The sequence below is a fragment of the Fusarium falciforme genome, chromosome 5 (genome assembly GCF_026873545.1).
Source record: "Fusarium falciforme chromosome 5, complete sequence".
NCBI lineage: Eukaryota > Fungi > Ascomycota > Sordariomycetes > Hypocreales > Nectriaceae > Fusarium > Fusarium falciforme.
Genome location: NC_070548.1, coordinates 1,173,037 through 1,191,615, shown reverse-complemented (window position 1 = coordinate 1,191,615; position 18,579 = coordinate 1,173,037). Strand labels below are relative to the sequence as shown.

Below are 18,579 nucleotides of genomic sequence, written 5' to 3'. Positions count from 1 at the left end.
CGCGACGTTTGTCCCGTCTTGATGTGTAAAAGTCCCTCTTGGACTTGCCAAGCTCTCTTCCCTGAACCATGACCCATGTGGGGAGGGGAGGGGGTCACTGTGACTGCGACTCGACTGCGGCTAAGGTGGCCTTTCATCTCGGTCAAGTAAAAAAGAGCGCGACTCAGCTGACGGGCTGTTGGTCCTCAGAGCCGCCGCCCCGGCAGCGACTGTCTCGTCTCGCCTTGACCAACAGCACGACATTGGGATGTGCAGATGATGCTGCTGCAACGTCCACGACAATGTCGAGTGTGTCTCTGATAGCAAAAGTGTGTTTACTCCGTCCGCCGAAGCGTAATTATCGCTCGCCAAGACGGATCTCAAGGCTCGGCGCTGGTGCTGGTGCTTGGTACGGAGTACCTTGGATCAGGTGTGCGCCCCTCAGCAAGCTCAAGACCACGCGCAACGGATTAAGCATGAATTTAAGCGTTGTCAGCCACTGGCTTGGCACCGGGGCCATTCCGCGAGGGCGTGTACGCATCCAGGTAGGGCCTCTGGCCTACCGGCACCGTATCGTCTCCCAATTGGGGAGGGCCGCGGTCCCTTGGTCAGCAATGGATGAATGGCCCTGCCTGCTAAGCCCGCTCTGCTTCGAGCAAAAGGACACATGCCCCCCCGGTGCAGTGGCTTGTGAGGGATGAAGCCGCGCCCAGGAGAGGGTGGGTTGCGAGATGCCGTCCGAACCGACTTGGCTTTCCAGGGAGGGTGTGCGGAGAGGAGGCCAAGAGGGAGAAACCCTGGTTGCTCGAGCTGATCCTGGGGACGAGCAGTCTTATTCCCGGAGGTGTTCGCGGTGCCGGGTGGGTCGGGGCTCGCCTTGGCTTTTTCTTGTCTGCCCACCAACCACGATTTGGCAAAGGTCGAACAAAGGATCTATCTCGTCGAGCTGGGCTGGGCTGGGCGCCAAGGTTGACAGTGTTTCTTGTCTGCCTGCGTGACGTGAGCAGGAAGCGTCGAGATACGTAAAGTCCACGCGGCAGACCAGACATCTGGAAACCGAGGCTGCCCCCATTCCCATTCCGCATGGCGGCAGGTCGTCGTCATGGCGGGACCCGTAATGTCATCGCCTGGATATGTCGGCATCTCTGTCTCCCACGCTACCGCTGGCCCTGACCGAGCGGATGGGTTTTTCCTCAGCCCAGCGCTAGACAGGGACTCTCCATATTTCTAATTCTCACGCGTGCCGATCTGTCCGTCCTGCGGTCCCCTTGGCCAGAAACTGACTCGGCCGGCTGCCCAGAAACTCTAATGTCGCGTCTTCACAGTAACACCCCCTGGCCCCTCCGGGGGTCTAGCCACCCTCCCTGAGAGGGCGAAGCTTTTTGCTCGCTTTTACCGTGCAGCCCGAGAAAAGCTTGGCGGTCTGTGGCTGCATGCTTATCCGTCATAAGGCCCTGGCCCAGACAGACCACGCGGTTGTGATTGGGCTAGCCGGACCTGTTTGGAGTTTTTTGTGTTTGTGCACGGAGCACAGGGCTTGGGGTGAGGCACAAATTATTGTCTGGCTAGTGGTGTCTTTGTGCTCTGTGAGATTGGCAGATTGGCTTGGGCTTGCTTGTGGTGGTTCATGGTGGACGCCGATCTATCCGTGCCATCGACAAGTTGGGGAATGCGGCTGCGACAGTCTTTCTCCAGGGTCTCAGCGTGATGGAGGAGCAGCAGCAGTCGTTGAGGCTTCAAGACATCAGATGTCGCCTTGTTGTGGCTCATCCCATCCCAGACCCTGGTGCGCGTATTAATAGCCGTGAGCCGTATCGGGGAGCCCGTAATTCTGCCAGATTCTTGTTACCCTATACAGTCAGCAATTAGTTGGGGCATACCTATGGAGTCTAGAGGGGACATTAGTCGGCGCGTGAATAATTAGCCGGGTGACCTTTGGGTATCTCCAAGTGTCGTTATCTTGCGGTCAGCCACTGACACCTTCGGGGCCTAATATCACGATAGACTCATACAAGGACAAGCTTATTCGATCAGTAGTGCGCATCCTTAACCTACCGGCTTGTCAATGCGCGCATTCCAGGCACGCACGACATGGAGACAATACAGTAGATTTCAGCCGTTCCGCAGACAAGGTCAGCAGACTCTGGCGCCAAGTAAAAGAAGCGAGAGCCAAGCTGCAGGTCGGCTCGAAGCTATCGCGACTGCGAGCTCGACTGAATGGCTGCTGAAACTCGCCAGCACAAAGTTATCTTGGCCATCATCAGCCAAGGCTGTGCGCCGAGATAGGGCCAAGACGTGATGATGGAGCAAATGCTCCCGCGTGATCTGGACGGATGGAGCCTGGGCATCAGGGTCACAAACCCCCTAGCCAGGCACAGAAGGAGACAAGGCTACACTGATTAGCATATCAACCGGTGCTTCAGTCAGGCCGTATTTGTGCGAGGTATAAAAAAAAAAGAGCGAGGCCGACGACGGGACCGAGGCCTGAGGGATCCAGGTCCATTGGATTGCGAGCAAAATAGGCGGTGGTCAGTGGTCTCGCTTCCATGCATTAGTGGCTCATGGCAGGCAGCGCGCCCCCAAAGAGGCCAGGCGCACTGCAACTTTAATCCATCCTCGCGAAGCCAAGAGCTGCCCAGACTCGCCCATTCGGGGCCTGGATTTACGCATCAGGTCATGCATATCTGAGGAGGAGGCGGCCTGGGCGGCATCTTGAGCTTTGCCGCTTCCGCGCGAATAAAAGGTTATGGCACTCACACAGAAAGCCACACTCGAGCGGTAGAATAGGAGGCATCACCACTTTAACGTCGTACGCGTGTTTAGATGCAGGCTGGCAAACTGTCGGTGACATCCAGCTAGCCACAGATGCTCTTCTGCTGCATCCCGTGAGTTCTGGACCTTTTGCGTTGATGATGAGGCTGAAAGGGGGTCACTGGAGCGACATCATTGGGTGACCCTCAGCCCACAAGAATTCCGTGACCTAATCATCACACACGCCCGAGGTGCATAACTTGTACTGTAGCAAGCATACTACGTAGCATTTGGGGGAATTGCGGTTAGTAACCTCTTTGGCTATTGTGGGAAGGTGAGCGATCCGCTAGAGCATGATCCTGTCGTGATGCCGGGACGGGTTCGTTGCTTGAGTGAAGCTATTTGTCATGAATGACGAAAGAAAATGATGCGAGAGAAGGGGTTCGGCGGGGACGAGAAGGACACGAAGAAACGAAAAAGAAGCATTTTGTGGATCCTCATGGGACCGAGAGGGATAAAGAAACTCGAGCTTCCCCATCGAAACAGCGCGCGGACCGACAGTCAGTCAGTAATGGTGATCGATCAAAGCGCGGGTTCCACTGGCCGAGACCCTATTATCTAACGGAATGCGCCCCCATTTCCCGTCGCGGCGTCGGGGGTGCCGCATGGATAAGTCGGCATCTTTTGCAAGGTCCATCTTTTTCTTGGTGGCCGCCCCTTCACCTGTTTTGGCCGGCGGCGACGCGCGACTTGTTCGCTTGTTGGTTGCAGATCTTGGGTTATTTCGCCAAGCTGTCATGACCTTCTGCGCCGCTGGTCTTGGCTGATACTTGGCTTCCGACCTTGGCATCATCTTGAGAGAAGGACAAGTCAAAGCAGAGCAACAGAAGAATAGGGTCAATGAGAAGAGATGCAGATGGTCAACGCCACGGGAGCCCCAAGACCTGTCTCTGATGGTTTTGGTCTGGCGCCATTGAGTCAAGTTTGTGTGATTGTGACCTGCCAACCCTGATCCATCCCCGACCCAAGGGCCCCCAGCTTAAGCTTATTTCAGACTTTTGCGAGAAAAAGGGAGGGGGTGTTTTTTCTTTCTCTCTTGTGCATGTTATGTATATCGTAGTGTGCTACATGCCCCGTGATTTTGCGGCGCACTTTTGTTGTTCGGTGTGTGTCAAGAGTCTTGGGGTCCCTCCGACTCTCCGTCGCCAAGCTTACGTGGTTCCCGGCAAAGTCGGGATCAGAAAAGACTTGGGACTTGGAACAAGATACAAGAGTGGCCGCACCAGCGAGGCCGTTATATCCGATCCGCCCCCCTTCTCCCCCGACGTCATGATCATGGAGATGATGAGTAGAAAGGGGTCTGATGAGGACTGTATCTCAGTAACACTGGCTTCTACGGTGTACACAGCTTCCAATGTCGGTCTTCTCCCGGAGATGCGGCTTTCAAAGGACCGATCATTCGGTCCTTGGCACGGATGAGTAAAAAAAAAAAAAAAAAGTTCTTCTCGAAGCCCCTCTCTCCCTTCTGTGGGCTCTTGGTCTGAGAGCATGGACCGGATGAAGATCCAAATCCCATCACAAGCAACCCACTCTTCAAAACACCTCGCAACAAGCCCACAGTTTTATAACACCGAGTTCCATCCGCGACACAGTTTGGTCAAAGAGTGAGAGAAAAGCTTGACGGAAATAAAGCGCCGTTTGACAAGGGTCCCACACACACCTCTCCACACTCAAGAGGGTCCAGCCTCCCCCGGAACGGCTGCGTCGGCACCACGATTTGCGCTCATTGTGCCGCGGGATGATGGCATGCGCCGCAAGATGGTCAGATATGCTTATTGTTGTCTCTTTTCTTGCTCCCCTTCCTTAGCTTAGTCCAGGGTTCCTCACCTCTTTGCCGTCCAAGCCGTTCAACCCACGCCATGAAACGGTGGGCTTCGGTCACGTATCATATCGCTCGGATCTACAGTCCCTATCTGGCTGCTCCTTGAACCCCCGGCCAGAGTAGAAACCATCGTCGAGGTTTCGTGGTGGCTGAGCTTGAGGCTATTAAACGCCGACCACGCCATCGACTTGCCGGTTATCCAGATTCCCCTAGCATTTCAGGGGGCGCCCTCTTCTGTTGTCGTATCAAAGGCTTGTATGGCTTGTAAAAGGGATGGATCGTAGATTGCCGTGAACCGATGGTGAATCTGTCCTCAACAAGTTTCATTCGCTCTTTGGTGTCGCATCGTGGGGATCGTGAGTCTCTAGGGTAAGTAGGTTTCAACTTCGGCGAGTATTAGCAGCCCCTTAATCCGGGGAGGCCTCATGGAGAATGCCTGGGCTTTCGGCAAGCTCTGCCGGAGAGAGGTGGATGGTGTGTGCTCATCTAGATATGGAACCGGGTGCCTGTTATTGGCTTGGACTGACTGCCGTGACCGAGATCTGGCTATGTGACCTTGTCGAGGCGAAGGGATATTCTTGTAACTCTCTGAGTACCAACGCTGTGAAGTTCGTATCTGGGTAGAGTCTACGTTACCATGTTGCCATGAAGTAGTATGCCATTGGCTCTTCCAAAATATGCCGAGGTCGAGTACTCGACTAGAGTTTGTCGTTGAAGCGAGATGTCATCACAGCTGTTTCTGGACAACCTCATACCACGCAAGGAATAAGGAAAGGTGTCGACATGGGCACGAAACGCGGGAACGAACAAGTCCGAATAGTTGAAGGCGAAATTCACTCTTAACTATTCGGCCGATGAGATGTCGTTTGTCAACTACGACCTTTCCCCTCGATATACGGCAAAACTGGGTCATAGATACACGTAGCTTTTACGAGTAGCATGGCTTGGTCTAGAGTATCAATTCGAGAATCAAATCGGCCAAATGAGTTACAGAATCGACAAGCTAGAGCAAGACCATAATTTAGTTACTATCTAGAGCACTGAATTCGCCAGTACGCCCCTGAACGCAGCGTCACCAGCTTGGCATGAGCTCCAGTTCTGGCCAGTATCTGCTGTATATTGCCATCAACGACGTAGCGCGAGGCGTTCACCTGCCCCAAGACCACGATTACATGATGCTATAACATCAATGCACCCAGTGAGCCAAAGACTTTGACTTACGAGAGATGACCAGTCGACCCGGGAAGATAGCGTGAAGTCGAAAGGATCTAGCATGCGGTATCTGTCTATCACATATCGCCAGTAATGCCAACATACGCGTAGTCTACACTCTATAATACAAAGCCCCCCAATGTTGCAGGCGCAGGTCGTGGAGTACAAGATGGCTCACCCAGCGATCTCGGTCCCCAGATCTCATTGTCTCGATCTCAGAGATCAGGTCCTCCTTCTCGTCCCCGGAAGATCCGGCAAGTCTCCCCGTCGATCTCGCAAACAAGACGATGCACTCACCCGAGTCGAGCCAGAAGTTCCTCCTCACCGCATCGTCGAGAGCTCACATTTGAAGGCTGGGGAACATAGACATGGGCCCATTCCAGTGTCACACAGTATTCGCCGGTACTGCACTCCGTGTGTGAGAAAAGAGAGAATAGAGGGGAAGGATGTTTGTTGTGACCGTTTGTCCCCGGTACACGGGTGTCGCTCGCCTCGATTCGTGCAACGTACCACAGAGCAGAAACACGGGTATCAGATCGCCCAGAGTGCGGTGCTGAACATTGAGCCGAGGGGAGCTCAACTTCCAAGGTAGGCAAGCATTAACGAGGACGATGCGCCAGACGTCAAGGAATGGGATCACTCTCCAGGGGAGTTGAGTGGAAGAGGAGAGAGGAGAAAGGTTGGGTACAGCACTGCAATCAGCAGTCACACCGCTCATAGTGACGCGGGAAGGCGACGACATCGCGGATGTTGGGTACGCCTGTGAGATAGCTAAGGAGTCGATCGAATCCAAGACCAAAGCCGCCATGAGGAGGACAACCCCAGCGGCGCAGGTCTAGGTACCAGGCCAGCTCCTTTCCTTTGGGAGACCGCTTGCTAGGAACCTCGAGACCCAGAGCACGCATGTTCTCCTCTAGCTGGGGCAGACGATGCTCACGCATGGAGCCTCCAGCCAGCTCGCCAAGACTAGGAACAAGGAGGTCGAAGCAGTCGACCGTCAGGCCGGCGTCAGGGGAAGATGCGGACTGGCGCATGTAAAACGCCTTGATCTCCCGCGGATACTGGGTGATGAAAATCGGAACGGATGAGTCAGTAGCCTCGTCGTAGCCGATCTTCTCGGCCAGATACTTTTCGTGCTCTGACTGTAGGCCAGCACCCCATGTCGGCTTGTGTTCGAACTGGTCGGCTAGGGACTCGAGGATTTTAATTGCCTCGCTGTAGGTAACCCGAGGCCATCTCTTGGTGGTCAGGAGACCTCTCCACCGACGATCCAGTTGTTTCTGGTCAACTAGATCGTTGAACGCGAGACGTTCGGCTGGGTCCTTGGAGTCGACACGGTTCTGCTCGAGTTCCTTGGCAGCGTTGAGCTCCTTCAGTCCACGTGCAAGGGAGTTCAACATGCGTTGTGCCAAGTCCATAACCTCATCCATATCATCAACGAAGCTCATTTCAGCCTCGAGCATGTAGAACTCGCTGAGATGCCTTGACGTATCACTCTGCTCAGCACGGAACGTTGGTGAAAGAGTCCACACGTTGCCGAGTGCCTGAGCGAGAGCTTCGAGGTGAAGTTGAGAAGAGACTGTTAAATATTTGGGGTCGCGGAAGAACTCGCCCGGTGAAGAGGCCTTGACTGCAAAAGCCTCACCAGCACCCTCGCAGTCAGAGGAGGTGATGATGGGCGGGTGTGACTGCTGGAAACGTTCTTGAAAGAAGAACTGAGTGAGGAGAGCGGTGGCATCAGAACGCAATCGTAGCATGGTCGAGTTGAGAGGAGTTCGTGGCCGAAGGTGAGAGATTGTACGGAGACTCTCAGGTGTCTGATACTTGTTCTGAATCGGATATGTCTGATGCGGATGAGTGAATATTCCACGTGGACACGGACTGGGTCATCGTACTTGAGGATCAGAATGGCCTAGAACCTCGACCTCTGAGACTTGAAGTTCGGCATTGGCAGGTGTCTTGGGAGCCTCTGAAGATTCTGCATTGTCTTCGGATTCTTTTCTAGTCTCATCAACCCACGTGCCCTTCAGACGGACGGCAGCACCGGGGCGCATGCTAGGGAGATGTCAGTCAAGATCTGATACATCGAAGCTAACTGAGACGAAGGCTTGGTTTACATACTCTGTGGCCAAGCTCTTATCGACAACCACTTGAACCGGACGCATAGATGATCCATCGGTGATATCGATGAAGCGTACGCCAGAACTCTTCCTCACTGATCTCACCCATCCAGAGACTTCAACATCTGGTATACGGGTTGATGGTCCCCAGGCCTTCAGTTCTGCCACAGTTTTGATGTCCTTCTGGCACTCGCCAGGTACTCGAACCGAGTAGGGTCTTCTCTGAACCCATAATCTTCCCGTCCTCGGGACACTGGAAAGGCGAATTGAACGCATTGTGATAGGTCAAGAGCTCGGGATATGCAAATAAGAACTAAGTGAGTCTCGGGACTTGTCAGGCCTCAATCCACATCAATCATTGAGCCGCGTCTTTGAGACTTCGGGAAAGACGGGTCATGCGCGGAATGGGCAAAAGGGGTTTAGTCCTCTCTTGTCGGTGAGAAGTGACGTCGTGGAGCTTGGATGCAAGGGATGTTGAGCTCCGAGATGGTCGTGGAGAATTTTTGGATGACTGGCAGATGACCCATCACCAAGCTCCAGGGTAGCTGAGACCCGAGTGGAAAAATGAATAAGCCGTTGAGCGTCCCTTGGGCGGTTCCCTTCTGGGTAAAGCGGCGGATTTGAGATGCGCACCGCATCTGATCCCCGCTGTTGGGAACGCTGGGAGGTGACATGCTTACAGTGGCTGCAATAGAGCCCTGTAGCCCTGTAATCTAGTGAGGATTGGGTTCAAGGTTGCCTTGTGTGGGTTGCTCTGCGGGTGGTTTTACAGGCCGATCCCCGATCACAGATCACAGATCACAGATCACAGATGACGGCGCCAGCCTGTTGTTAGTGTGCGCAGGCGCACAAGCCGATGCGCCGGGACGGTCCTTCCTTGCTTAAAGCTTACATTACAGGTCCTGCCTTTTTGTCCAGAAGATGAGACGAAAGGTTGGAAGGTGTGATGGAATGACATCGGTACCCGCAACCTTACATAGACTGATTCAACTTCAACTCAACTCCACGTAACTCGTCCTCAACAATAACAGCAACAACAACAACAACAACAACAGCAGCCCCGTTCATCTCCATCTCACGGACACGCCGACAACGTCCGTCAGCAACTCATCGTCTCTCGTCCGAGACCTTCTCCCCCGTCATCACGTACTGCACCCACTCACACGCTCTTCTAACCACGCATCTCACGAGACAAGACACGGGGCAAGACATCCACCCACACCCACACCAAGCGTCCTTCTTTGCAACTAGTCCAAAAGCCAAAAGGCAAACTCACCGATCCTCTCTTTAATTTCCCAACCCCGACATCATTCGGGACGAGGAAAAAGAAAGCCTACACCGCATCCTCCCGCACCGTCTCCCGCCCCGACTCCGGCTCTGTCTTAAACCGAGCATCGTGACTGGACTCTATATGGTCTCTCATGTCTCACACATTCTGAGCCGATCGATTGCGCACCTCCTCACCCTTGCCGCCTCTCTCGCATAACATGTGGAATCGCCTAGTTACCGACCTGGCCAAGCCCAGGCGAGCCCGAGTCCCAACTCGGGTAGTCGCTGGGTTGCAACCCTCGAGATTCCATGACCTCAGCAAACGAGACACGGGTTTTGGTCCCAGTGCCCCCGGCTTTCCCACACACACAGTCAGTTTAGCCTCCCGTGTACTCGGACTCGACAAGCTGAGCCTCCTCGTCACGCACACTTGATGACCCCACCACACACACGCACACGCGCTCTCTTGTCTCTTTCACAGCCGCGACCCCGGCTACCATCCGCTTGGACACAAGCTTCGACCAGGCGAGATGAAGGGGTGCCACAGATCTTGATTCGCAACAATGTCCCGGCCAGCTGTGTCTCAGGCCCACCGATGGATATCGCTCTCTCTCGTCGACGGCCCTGGTCGTCCGTCAAGCTGCCCAACCAACATGGCTATTTGCCCCGTCTTGAGATGGCGGCGCCGCCTGTGTTCCCGTGAGATCTCGCAGCTGCTCCACGGTTCCCGACAGTTGACGCTCAGTGTAGCCCACCCTGGTTCCGTCAACTTGGATGCCGGTTCCCCTACAGCCTGTGGTGGTGGTGACGATCTGGTACCCCCGGCTGGCGACTGATAGTCCCTAGTCCCTGGGGCCCTCTCCGTGATGGGTCCTGTCCTTGTCCCTGCCGTTGGCTTGCCTTAATTCGTGTGGCCCTGCATTTGCTTTGCCATGCCATGTCTGGGTCTTCTCTGCTGTCTGGTCTGTACTGTCCTCCGGATGGGCACCGGGCTCGATGTGTGTACAAGAGTATATGCCTGTCGACAAGCGGCGGGACCATGGGCCATCTAAGCAAGCACCTACGTCTTCCCGTACCCATAAAGTCATGCCGCTTTCTTTCTGGTCCGCCCGTTCTTTGGCTTGCTGCCTCGCCTCTGACCGAGCCTGTCCTAAACAAGTGGTTCAGATCTTGGACATATTGGGTCACACAGCCCAGCGGCCATCCCTCCCCTCTCGCTTGCGCCAGTTGACCGTGAGTGAGGTATTGCATCTTGTCTGGTGACAGACTCCTCCACCGTTTTGCTTTTTCAGACTCACTGCCCAGTGTGCATATAAGGGTCTCGCCGCCCTTTGCAATGAATCGATGTACCTACTCTCTTGTCGTCACCCAAGTCACTGCCGTTCACTTCCTACTTCTCCTCCTTGACCTTGGAGCCTTCTTTTCACCTTTCTACCCAGCTTCTTACTCTACTCGTATTATTGACTAGGGAGTACCGACTGCTGCCTCATTCCTCGCAAAGACACTGCTTGCTTGCTTTCCTGCATTACAAGTTGTTGTATACCCTCATCTTCCCAATGGCACCGCCGAGATCCAGCCGGGTACGGCCCTCAGAAGTCGCAGCCGATACCAAGAGGAACTTCATCCCACTCGTCAAGAAGAACTATGGCGACATCTTCCCACCCTACTCGTACCTCTACAGGCAGCCCATCGCACAGCTCGCTATCCAGCGTCAGAAGCCAAGTACCCGGCCGCCCACCTTTACTATCGAGGTTGGCGACCCGGTCATGAAGGCACTGACATACGCAGCCATGGATACGCAGGCGAGCGAAGCGGTTGGTGGCCCCAGAGTGCGTATTCCCTTTATCTGCGCCGCCAATGAACGAAGACCTGGGGGAGATTGGGAGACTGGCTGCGTTGGTTATGAGGAGAAGCTCTGCCGACGAAGTAACCTCTCAGCCACGCTGAACTCACCCTGGCCCAACTCACCCGAACCAAGCAACTACCCCATTCCTTCCCAGGGCGGCATCTTGTCTGATGCTGTCGTGGTCTGCCGTGGACCTCACGACCGCTATGATCGGTTGGACAGCTGGTTTGACCTGCCCGTTGTGTCGGTACCACCAACGCGATGGCCGAAACTCAAGGACAACGGCACCAAGTACTCGTTTGCGGAGGAACGCGAGATGACTCGCGATAAGCTGCGTGGTGCCCTCCGCATCTGCCTCTACAACGGCTACGACCGCGTGGTGATTGGCGACTTTGGCCTTGGCAATGGCTACCGCAACCCTCCCCAGGAGCTGGCAGAGCTCTGGCGGGATGTGTTCCTCTTCGACCCCGATCTACGTGGGCAGTTTTCCTACGTTGTTTTCGTATTCGAAGATCCCCTCCAGAGCACCGCGCGGCACATCCTAGACGAGATTGCTAAGAAGGAGAATGGCTCCAAGGGCAAGTCTCGGGCTGGATCTTCAAGCTCGTCAGGGTCAAGCAAGAGCCATAGCAGCAGCAGCAGCAGCCATGGCAGTTCCCCGACTGATTGCCACATCTTTGAGCACGTCTTCAGCCCCGCCGAAGTTGACCGAGTGCTTCGGCAACCCGATCCGCGATATGGACTCGGCATGATCACAACGTGATCTGGCTCCATGACAGCCAGACCAGGCCAGGCTGTCTGTAGCCTTGGGCAGGGGTCCAAGACGAGACACAGAGCTTCTGCGAGGACTCGAGAGGATTCCCCGAGTTGGAAGGTAGCCAGGAGGGCCCGGCCCCAGAAGGCAACCGGGTTATGGGAGCCCTGGCGGTTATCCATTTTGAGACCGACCGGACTGACGGGACCCTTGTGCGACGTTTCTTTTTCGACTCTGCTGCAGTTGTCCGCATTCTGGCGGTCAGCCAACGAACAAGGGAAGTTGTTGGGCGCTTAGAGGATGGCAGGCCCGGGGCCCCAGGTATCTGGAGCCGCGAGGGAGCTGATGCTGATGGAGGATTGTTTGGTTACATGAATGGGGGTGCCGCTGGCGGTTCAGTTGGTCAAGGTTGCTGTTGGTTGTCATGAGGCTTACGACATGTTTCTTTTTTTTTTTCTTTTGTTGGTGTTTGGGGGGTAACTTTTGGCGTCTTACTGAATGGCAAGCGGCCCTACTAGGCTGCTTTGGTCTGCACGACGACATGATGACTGCTGGGACGGGCTGGGCTGGACTGGGAAGGGCTGGGTAGGGTATCGGTGTTGGGTGTATCACATTCACATATCTCTAGCTCAAGTATCCAACGAGTTTTGTTCCCTTTACCTCGTGTCACACCCTGGTTCACTGGGGGAGAAGCTGACGCTGGTGGATCTCATGTACGGATCGCCGGGGCTGAACTCGGCCGAGACGACCCCAATTGGGATGAGATTGCCGGTAATATCACCATGTTGGAGTGGTTATGGAGGAGTTGCTAACAGGCGAGGCAGAAGAGACGTTGCTAGACGACCAACACAAGCAGCCATTGACACTACATCTAGACATGCTGAGGCCTTCTACTCACTACCAACAAGCACACTGTCTACCTCTACTCGCTTGACCCACCCATCAGCTCTTGCCGACCAGGGCCAAGACGTGCTAGCCTCGGTCACAACGTGCACATGCGGGTATCCTCATGGCTGTGGTTAGAGTTACTTGAGGGGGAGGAGGCTCCAGGACGTGGGATACAGCTCAAACCATCCCACCACATCTGCACGCACGCGTTATGCGCTGGGGAGGGAATTTCCCCATTGCCTGCCCTCGATGAACGAACGCTGACCGCCTCCCGGAGAAAGTTTGGGGGTGGTCTGATGGAGAAGGGGTCGCAGGGGGTGTGTGTGTGTGTGAGTGCTCGAGCTCAGCTTGACAGGGAGAGAGAAAGGGTAGAATTCAAGATATGGATGTGTTGGTTCTGTTTGCAGGAGGATGGATGCTTATAGGTCATGGAACGAGGAAAGTCAGCTTCTATCGACCAACAACCACGACACCCTCTTGAGAAAGTCTGGGCTGCTACATACTTAGGTAGGTACGTGATGTTTCCCCTCCGTTCTTCCCCGGTCACCACTACCAATGCAAGATAACGCATCCCCCCGGGGAGAAAGGAGGGGGGGAGAGATGATGGGGCGCACACACACACGCTCACTCACTCACATAAATACAACCACACTACTGCTGTACAAGGCAGCCTCCCCAAGGTCGCAGCGCTTCGATCTGGCCCCTTGTCTATGTTACTTGCATATATACATATCTGCTCTTGATCCTTTCGCGTGTAACCCCAAAAAATTGGGCGGGTCTTTAGCCGCGGCTGACCGCATGAGAAAAGCTACTTACTGTGTTGCGTTCTCTGAGAAGATGTGATGAATATCAGAGAGGCAAAAAAAAAAAGGAATGCGTTCTTTTAACACGCGTGATATACAACATCCCCGGTTTTCTCATACCTAGTTTTGACGCCAAGAAGCGAGATTTATGCCAACTTGCCTTAACACTCATGCTATAAGACTCTCTTCGTTTCTCTTCAAGAAAATCTCCCCACCGCTGCTAGACGAAATGTAGAACATCGATCGTCTGTCCCCTCTTCTCGCCCCCATAGCAAGGTTGCACAAATCTCGATTGCACTACCCTGACACGGCAGGTTGCATCCGCGCGGTCTCCCGTCCTGCCACGGGCACTGTTAGGATGGCGGCGTAAAGACGGTGAGAGGGAAACAAAGTAACAAGAATATAGAGAATCAGTTAGAGCCGAGAGAGTGATGAGGGCTAGGTATTGTTTCAGGCGTGGTCATGCCGACAGGCGAGGTGCAGATGGACAAGAGATGCTTTGACCGCCTGAAGAAGGACTCAAACTCCAACGAGACTAGGGACGGAGACATTGGACCGTGTTTGCTGCCGTGGATAGTCAGTCATGCCAGAGGCCACACGGATAGACACAGACACGGGTGGCACCATGACGACGAGTCATGGGCAACGAAACGAACGAGAACCAGGGGGAAAAGAGGCATTTTCTCGCCAAAACAGACATTGACAGGGCCTTTCCAGATATCCATGGATGGGATGGATGAGTCGTCTTTTCGTTGTTCGCTAACCAAGACTCTGCTCTGCTCTTCTTCCCCTGACTTTTGTATGGGTTTTCGTCTGTTGCTGCTGCATCCCATGCCATGACACCAGAATACACAACCGCTGCTCTCAGTATCAAATTCTATTACACTACACGTAAGCTTTTTTCAACTACCAGTAAGCTGGTCTCAGTCCTGCAAAGTTGGACAAGGTTGCTGCATTCGAGTGCTCATCACCCTCCTTCTTGCGCTGTCCGCTCAACTATGCATCTCGTCAGTATTCACTCAGCATGATCAGTTGGGTGCGCCATGACTAACCTCGAGCTGCACGCCCTTGTGAATGTGCACCAGCCAGTCCACGTAGCTCTGTGCCTCGTTGTTCCGATCCTCCACAAGCATACGAGCAAAGTCAAACTCGGCTCCGTCGATGCCCTGTCGCGCCAGCTGGATCGTCAAGCCCTTGGAACCGCGCATTGTGCGGAGGAACTCGATGATGTTGCGCACCTGCGCGTTCAGATGCGTCTCGAGCACTGGCAGAGCCGACGTGTACGGGTCAAGGCTCTTGAGGGAATCCTTGTCCTCGCCAAAGAGATCAGCGATCAAGTTGGGCGAGGTTTGTGCGTGAAGCCAGAGGAGGCACTGCTGGCCGTTATCAACCAGGTAAACACCACCAGGCTCGACGCGTGAGAAGGACGTGCGGATCGAAGGTGGCACCTTCAGATGGCCCGTCTCAGGGTCGGCAAAGCCCTCTTCGGGCTGAAGGTTATGGATGGGGATCATGCGGGGGTAGAGGTACAGGCTCAGCTCCAGAGCACCCATTGACCGGAGCATCCGGAGTTCGTGTACTCTGCGGTCAGAGTTCTCAACACCACCCTTGAGGGCACGGCACTTGAGGAGACCGAGCAGGTACATACAGAACTCCTTCAATCGCTCCGGCATGACAAGCTGGCCAGGCGGGTGTTGCTGTGCTGCATGCTTCCTGTAGCAGGCAAGAACATCAATCGCCTTCTCACCCAGCCAGTGTCGGATATCCTTAAGGTTGCTAGAAGTCGTCGCCAACTTGGTGCTAGCCTCCTTGGCCAGTATCGAGATGACGGCGTCTTGGTCCACAAACTTGAGGCACTCCCGGATGCCCTGCTCACGCGCACCAGATTCCTTAGAAGTTTCCGTCACGCTGGCAATGACATTGGAGCACCGCACACGGCGCTGGCCCGAGGCAGTGGTGTACAGGAGAGCAGACTGGAAGTGGGCATCAAGCTTGGCATCCAACTTGCCGTCGTAGCTGAATGTGACACCCATCGCCTTGTCTGCGTCGATGACACCAATCTCGAGATCCGCGCCAAATGTGTGCTGAATAAAGTTGCCATGATAGGCAGAGACCTGGAGTCCGTTGGAGCAACGGACCTTCATGAGAGCTTGGAAACCAGTCTCTCGTGTCACTGCGTGAGCAATCTCGAGAGACAATTTCCGGCTGTCTCGTGCGGCGATGAAATTAGGATAGTAGAATGTTTCGCCGCCAGTCGTCGAAGCAACATGGCCTAGAAATAAAGTCAGTTCTTTTTGTCCTATATTCCAAACAAGCTGGCTTACCAATTGTAGCAATGTCGAGGTAACCGCCTGAAGGAGCAGCAAGGAAGAAATCGGCACCAACGCCAGCGGCTGCCATCTTCTCGGCTACCTTCTTCCACGCTGGATGCTCCGTCGTATAGAGCTTCTTGTCGATCTCGCCGCCTGGATGGTTACCGTTGTCCCGCATAAAGAGTCGTCCAGGGCCCCAGGTTGGCAGGGCAGAGCACGATGCCACCACCTTACCTCCCGTCTTCTCGAGGGCAGCGAGCGCCGAGTTAAGGGCAGCAAGGAGAGCAGGCTCGGGATTCTTGACGACTGAGAACATATCCGGCAAGCGCGTCAAGAGAGAACTGATGACATCCTTGGATTCATATGGATCAACAAAGAGACCCTCGCTCAGAGGTACGAAGGGGTCTTCGAGATCAGGCATGATCATCATCTGGGCTTGGTCCAAGGCGGGCTGGCTGATGTTAGTACAGCTAGCTCGGCATGATATCGATACACTCACGTTGATGTTGTAGAAATGGATATCCTTGTCGTATGTTACAAAGCCAACCTTGGCTCCCTCAGGTATCCTCCGCTTTGCCTCTCCATTCTCATCCTTCTCCTGATCCTCGCCGCCGTACAGGGCAACGAGAATTCCTTCGCAGAAGGCCTCTACATAGCCCTTGTTATAAGCCTCCTGGGTCACGTCGATCAAGAACAGCCATCGCAGGCCGACTGGCTCCCGCGTCCAGTACTCCTTGGGCACCACAAACTCCACCGTTCCTCGGTGAAGCTCGGGTCGGGTATCTCGATCGACTCGCACGCCTTGAGGGCTGGTTGCGCAGAAATACTCTGGCGGGGTATCGTTGGGATACGAGCATAGGTTGCACACAAACTTGTTTCCACCTGAACGGAACATCATGAAGGGGTTCATATAAGCTCGGCATCGTCTGCATCGTGGAGGACCGGCTTCGCCAAAGTCGAGGATTGGAATGTCGGTTTCTCCGACCTGGAGGGGAGCCAGCGGTTGAAGAAGCATTCCGAGTGTGAGGCCTGTGGCTTGAAGGGCTTCGGAAGTCGCAGGGATGTTGTTGAGTGTAAGTCGGGTGTATTTCGGAGAAGAGTTGCCCTGGTCAAAGGCAACGAACGAGACAGTTGCAGGCGGGGGAACATGTCGTTCGAAGGTAGGATAGACGTTCTTCAGATAGTGTTGTTGGATAACATCTCGTGAAGCCGGCACGCTGGGCATGTCGTCGGGGGAGACCTTGGGCCCGCTGGTCGAGACAGCTGCGGTATTGACGAAGCCCTCGCCGGCATTGGGAGAGATCGCCGGGACAGCAGGGCTAAAAGCAGGATTCGCAGGAGCCCCGTAGAGGTTTTGGCTGATCATCTGAGGCGTGCCCATGGGGCTGGCACCTTGTCCGAAGCCAGGTGCGCCTGGGACGTTGTTGTCGAGGAACTGCGAAGCCGAAGTTCCCTGCGCAGGCATGCCATTGAAGGCTTGCGAGGAGCCTGTGGCCTCAACAGTGTGGTATGCATGTCGGTCCTTCTTCTTTCTTCGTGCTGTGTGGTGTCCATCTCCCAAGTTCATTCCTCCCAGTTGCGCGGCCAGCGTAGCATCTTGAGACGGGGGAGCTTGGCCTGCTGGAGGAGGTCCTTGGGCCTGGGGAGGGCCGTAACCGTATCCAGGAGCTGGGGCAGGCGATCCGGTCATCGGGGGAGGAGCTTGTTGACCTCCATAGTACGGCGGCGCTCCGCCATAGCCTGGCTGCGGTGTCGCTTGTTGCTGGTAAGGAGACGGGGCGACTGGCGGCTGGAACTGTTGGGCAGCGGGTTGCGAGGTTCGATTAGGGTCATTTGGGTCGATGACCTCGCCCTGACCAAGGGCGTGGTACTGGGCATAGTCGGCCATGGTGACGATACAGTGTCGAGGTGGAATCGGAGAGAGGATCGAGGGCGTCTAGCTGTCTATCGGACGAGCATGCGCCCAGTAAAGGAGACGTGGGGCAGCAACGGCGGACGGCACGAGCTCCGTGAGAGGGCAGAAAGAGAAAATCCGAGAAGTATTAGATGCAAAAAAGGGCAAACATGATCCCGTGTTCGCGTCGAAGCTGGCGGAATTCGATCGCCGAAGAAATCAAGAGTAGAAACGAAGTGCAGCTGGTGATGATCTCCTGCCTCGCTGGCCTTTTCTGGCGTTGGTGTCGGTGTCCTTACGACCTTCTAGGAACGATCGTGTTCCGGGTCCCGCATTACTCTGATTGGTAAAGCGTTAGGTGTCAGCAGGCGATAAGCACTGTACTGTCGACTGTGTTCTATCCGTATGGTCATGTGATTGTTCACATGCTTTGCTAAAATGGACAACAGGTTTCAGGTTCGCCGTTCCAGATGAGATTGATCGCCCTGACGGTTGTTAGCGAGTACGTAGAGATCATTACATGGGTGGACAAGCGATAATAAAGCTTATCTTTATCGTTTACCTATCAGGAAATTCGCATGTTTAGTGCTTTGTTGACGACGGTAGATAATGCCATCCATCCTTATGTCAGCGAACAGCCTACCAGGTAGAAGGTGAATCTATATGCATCTCACTTCTATACATAATTGAAGTCTGGGTGAAGTGGGCGATACAGTTTCACATGTTATGTTATCGTAGGAAAAGAGAGAGAATCTCGCAACCTGGCCAATATGAGAGGAGCACTGGTGCCTCGCTCTCTCTGAACGTCGCGACAGGAATGCCACTGACTCAGCTGCAGCTACAGACTTTAACCGAGCATGAGAAATGAG

General features: G+C 54.6%; 3 protein-coding genes across 3 annotated transcripts; 1 reads left to right on the top strand and 2 right to left on the bottom strand.

Annotated features, from left to right (window-relative positions):
- Window positions 1-6,522: 6,522 nt before the first annotated feature.
- On the bottom strand, window positions 6,523-8,220 carry NCS54_00661200 (Asparagine--tRNA ligase; the record flags this gene model as incomplete). The annotated part of the gene is made up of 3 exons (XM_053152062.1): window positions 6,523-7,668; window positions 7,720-7,879; window positions 7,946-8,220. 3 exons carry the CDS (start codon window positions 8,218-8,220, stop codon window positions 6,523-6,525), a joined length of 1,581 nt encoding a protein of 526 aa, XP_053008037.1.
- Window positions 8,221-10,769: 2,549 nt separating this feature from the next.
- On the top strand, window positions 10,770-11,822 carry NCS54_00661100 (DUF2263 domain-containing protein; the record flags this gene model as incomplete). The annotated part of the gene is made up of 1 exon (XM_053152061.1): window positions 10,770-11,822. One exon carries the CDS (start codon window positions 10,770-10,772, stop codon window positions 11,820-11,822), a length of 1,053 nt encoding a protein of 350 aa, XP_053008036.1.
- A 2,588-nt stretch (window positions 11,823-14,410) lies between these two features.
- Window positions 14,411-17,704, bottom strand: NCS54_00661000 (Hypothetical protein; the record flags this gene model as incomplete). The annotated part of the gene is made up of 4 exons (XM_053152060.1): window positions 14,411-14,500; window positions 14,557-15,776; window positions 15,829-16,267; window positions 16,316-17,704. The coding sequence occupies 4 exons, from the start codon at window positions 17,702-17,704 to the stop codon at window positions 14,411-14,413; spliced, it is 3,138 nt and encodes a 1,045-aa protein (XP_053008035.1).
- Window positions 17,705-18,579: the final 875 nt, after the last annotated feature.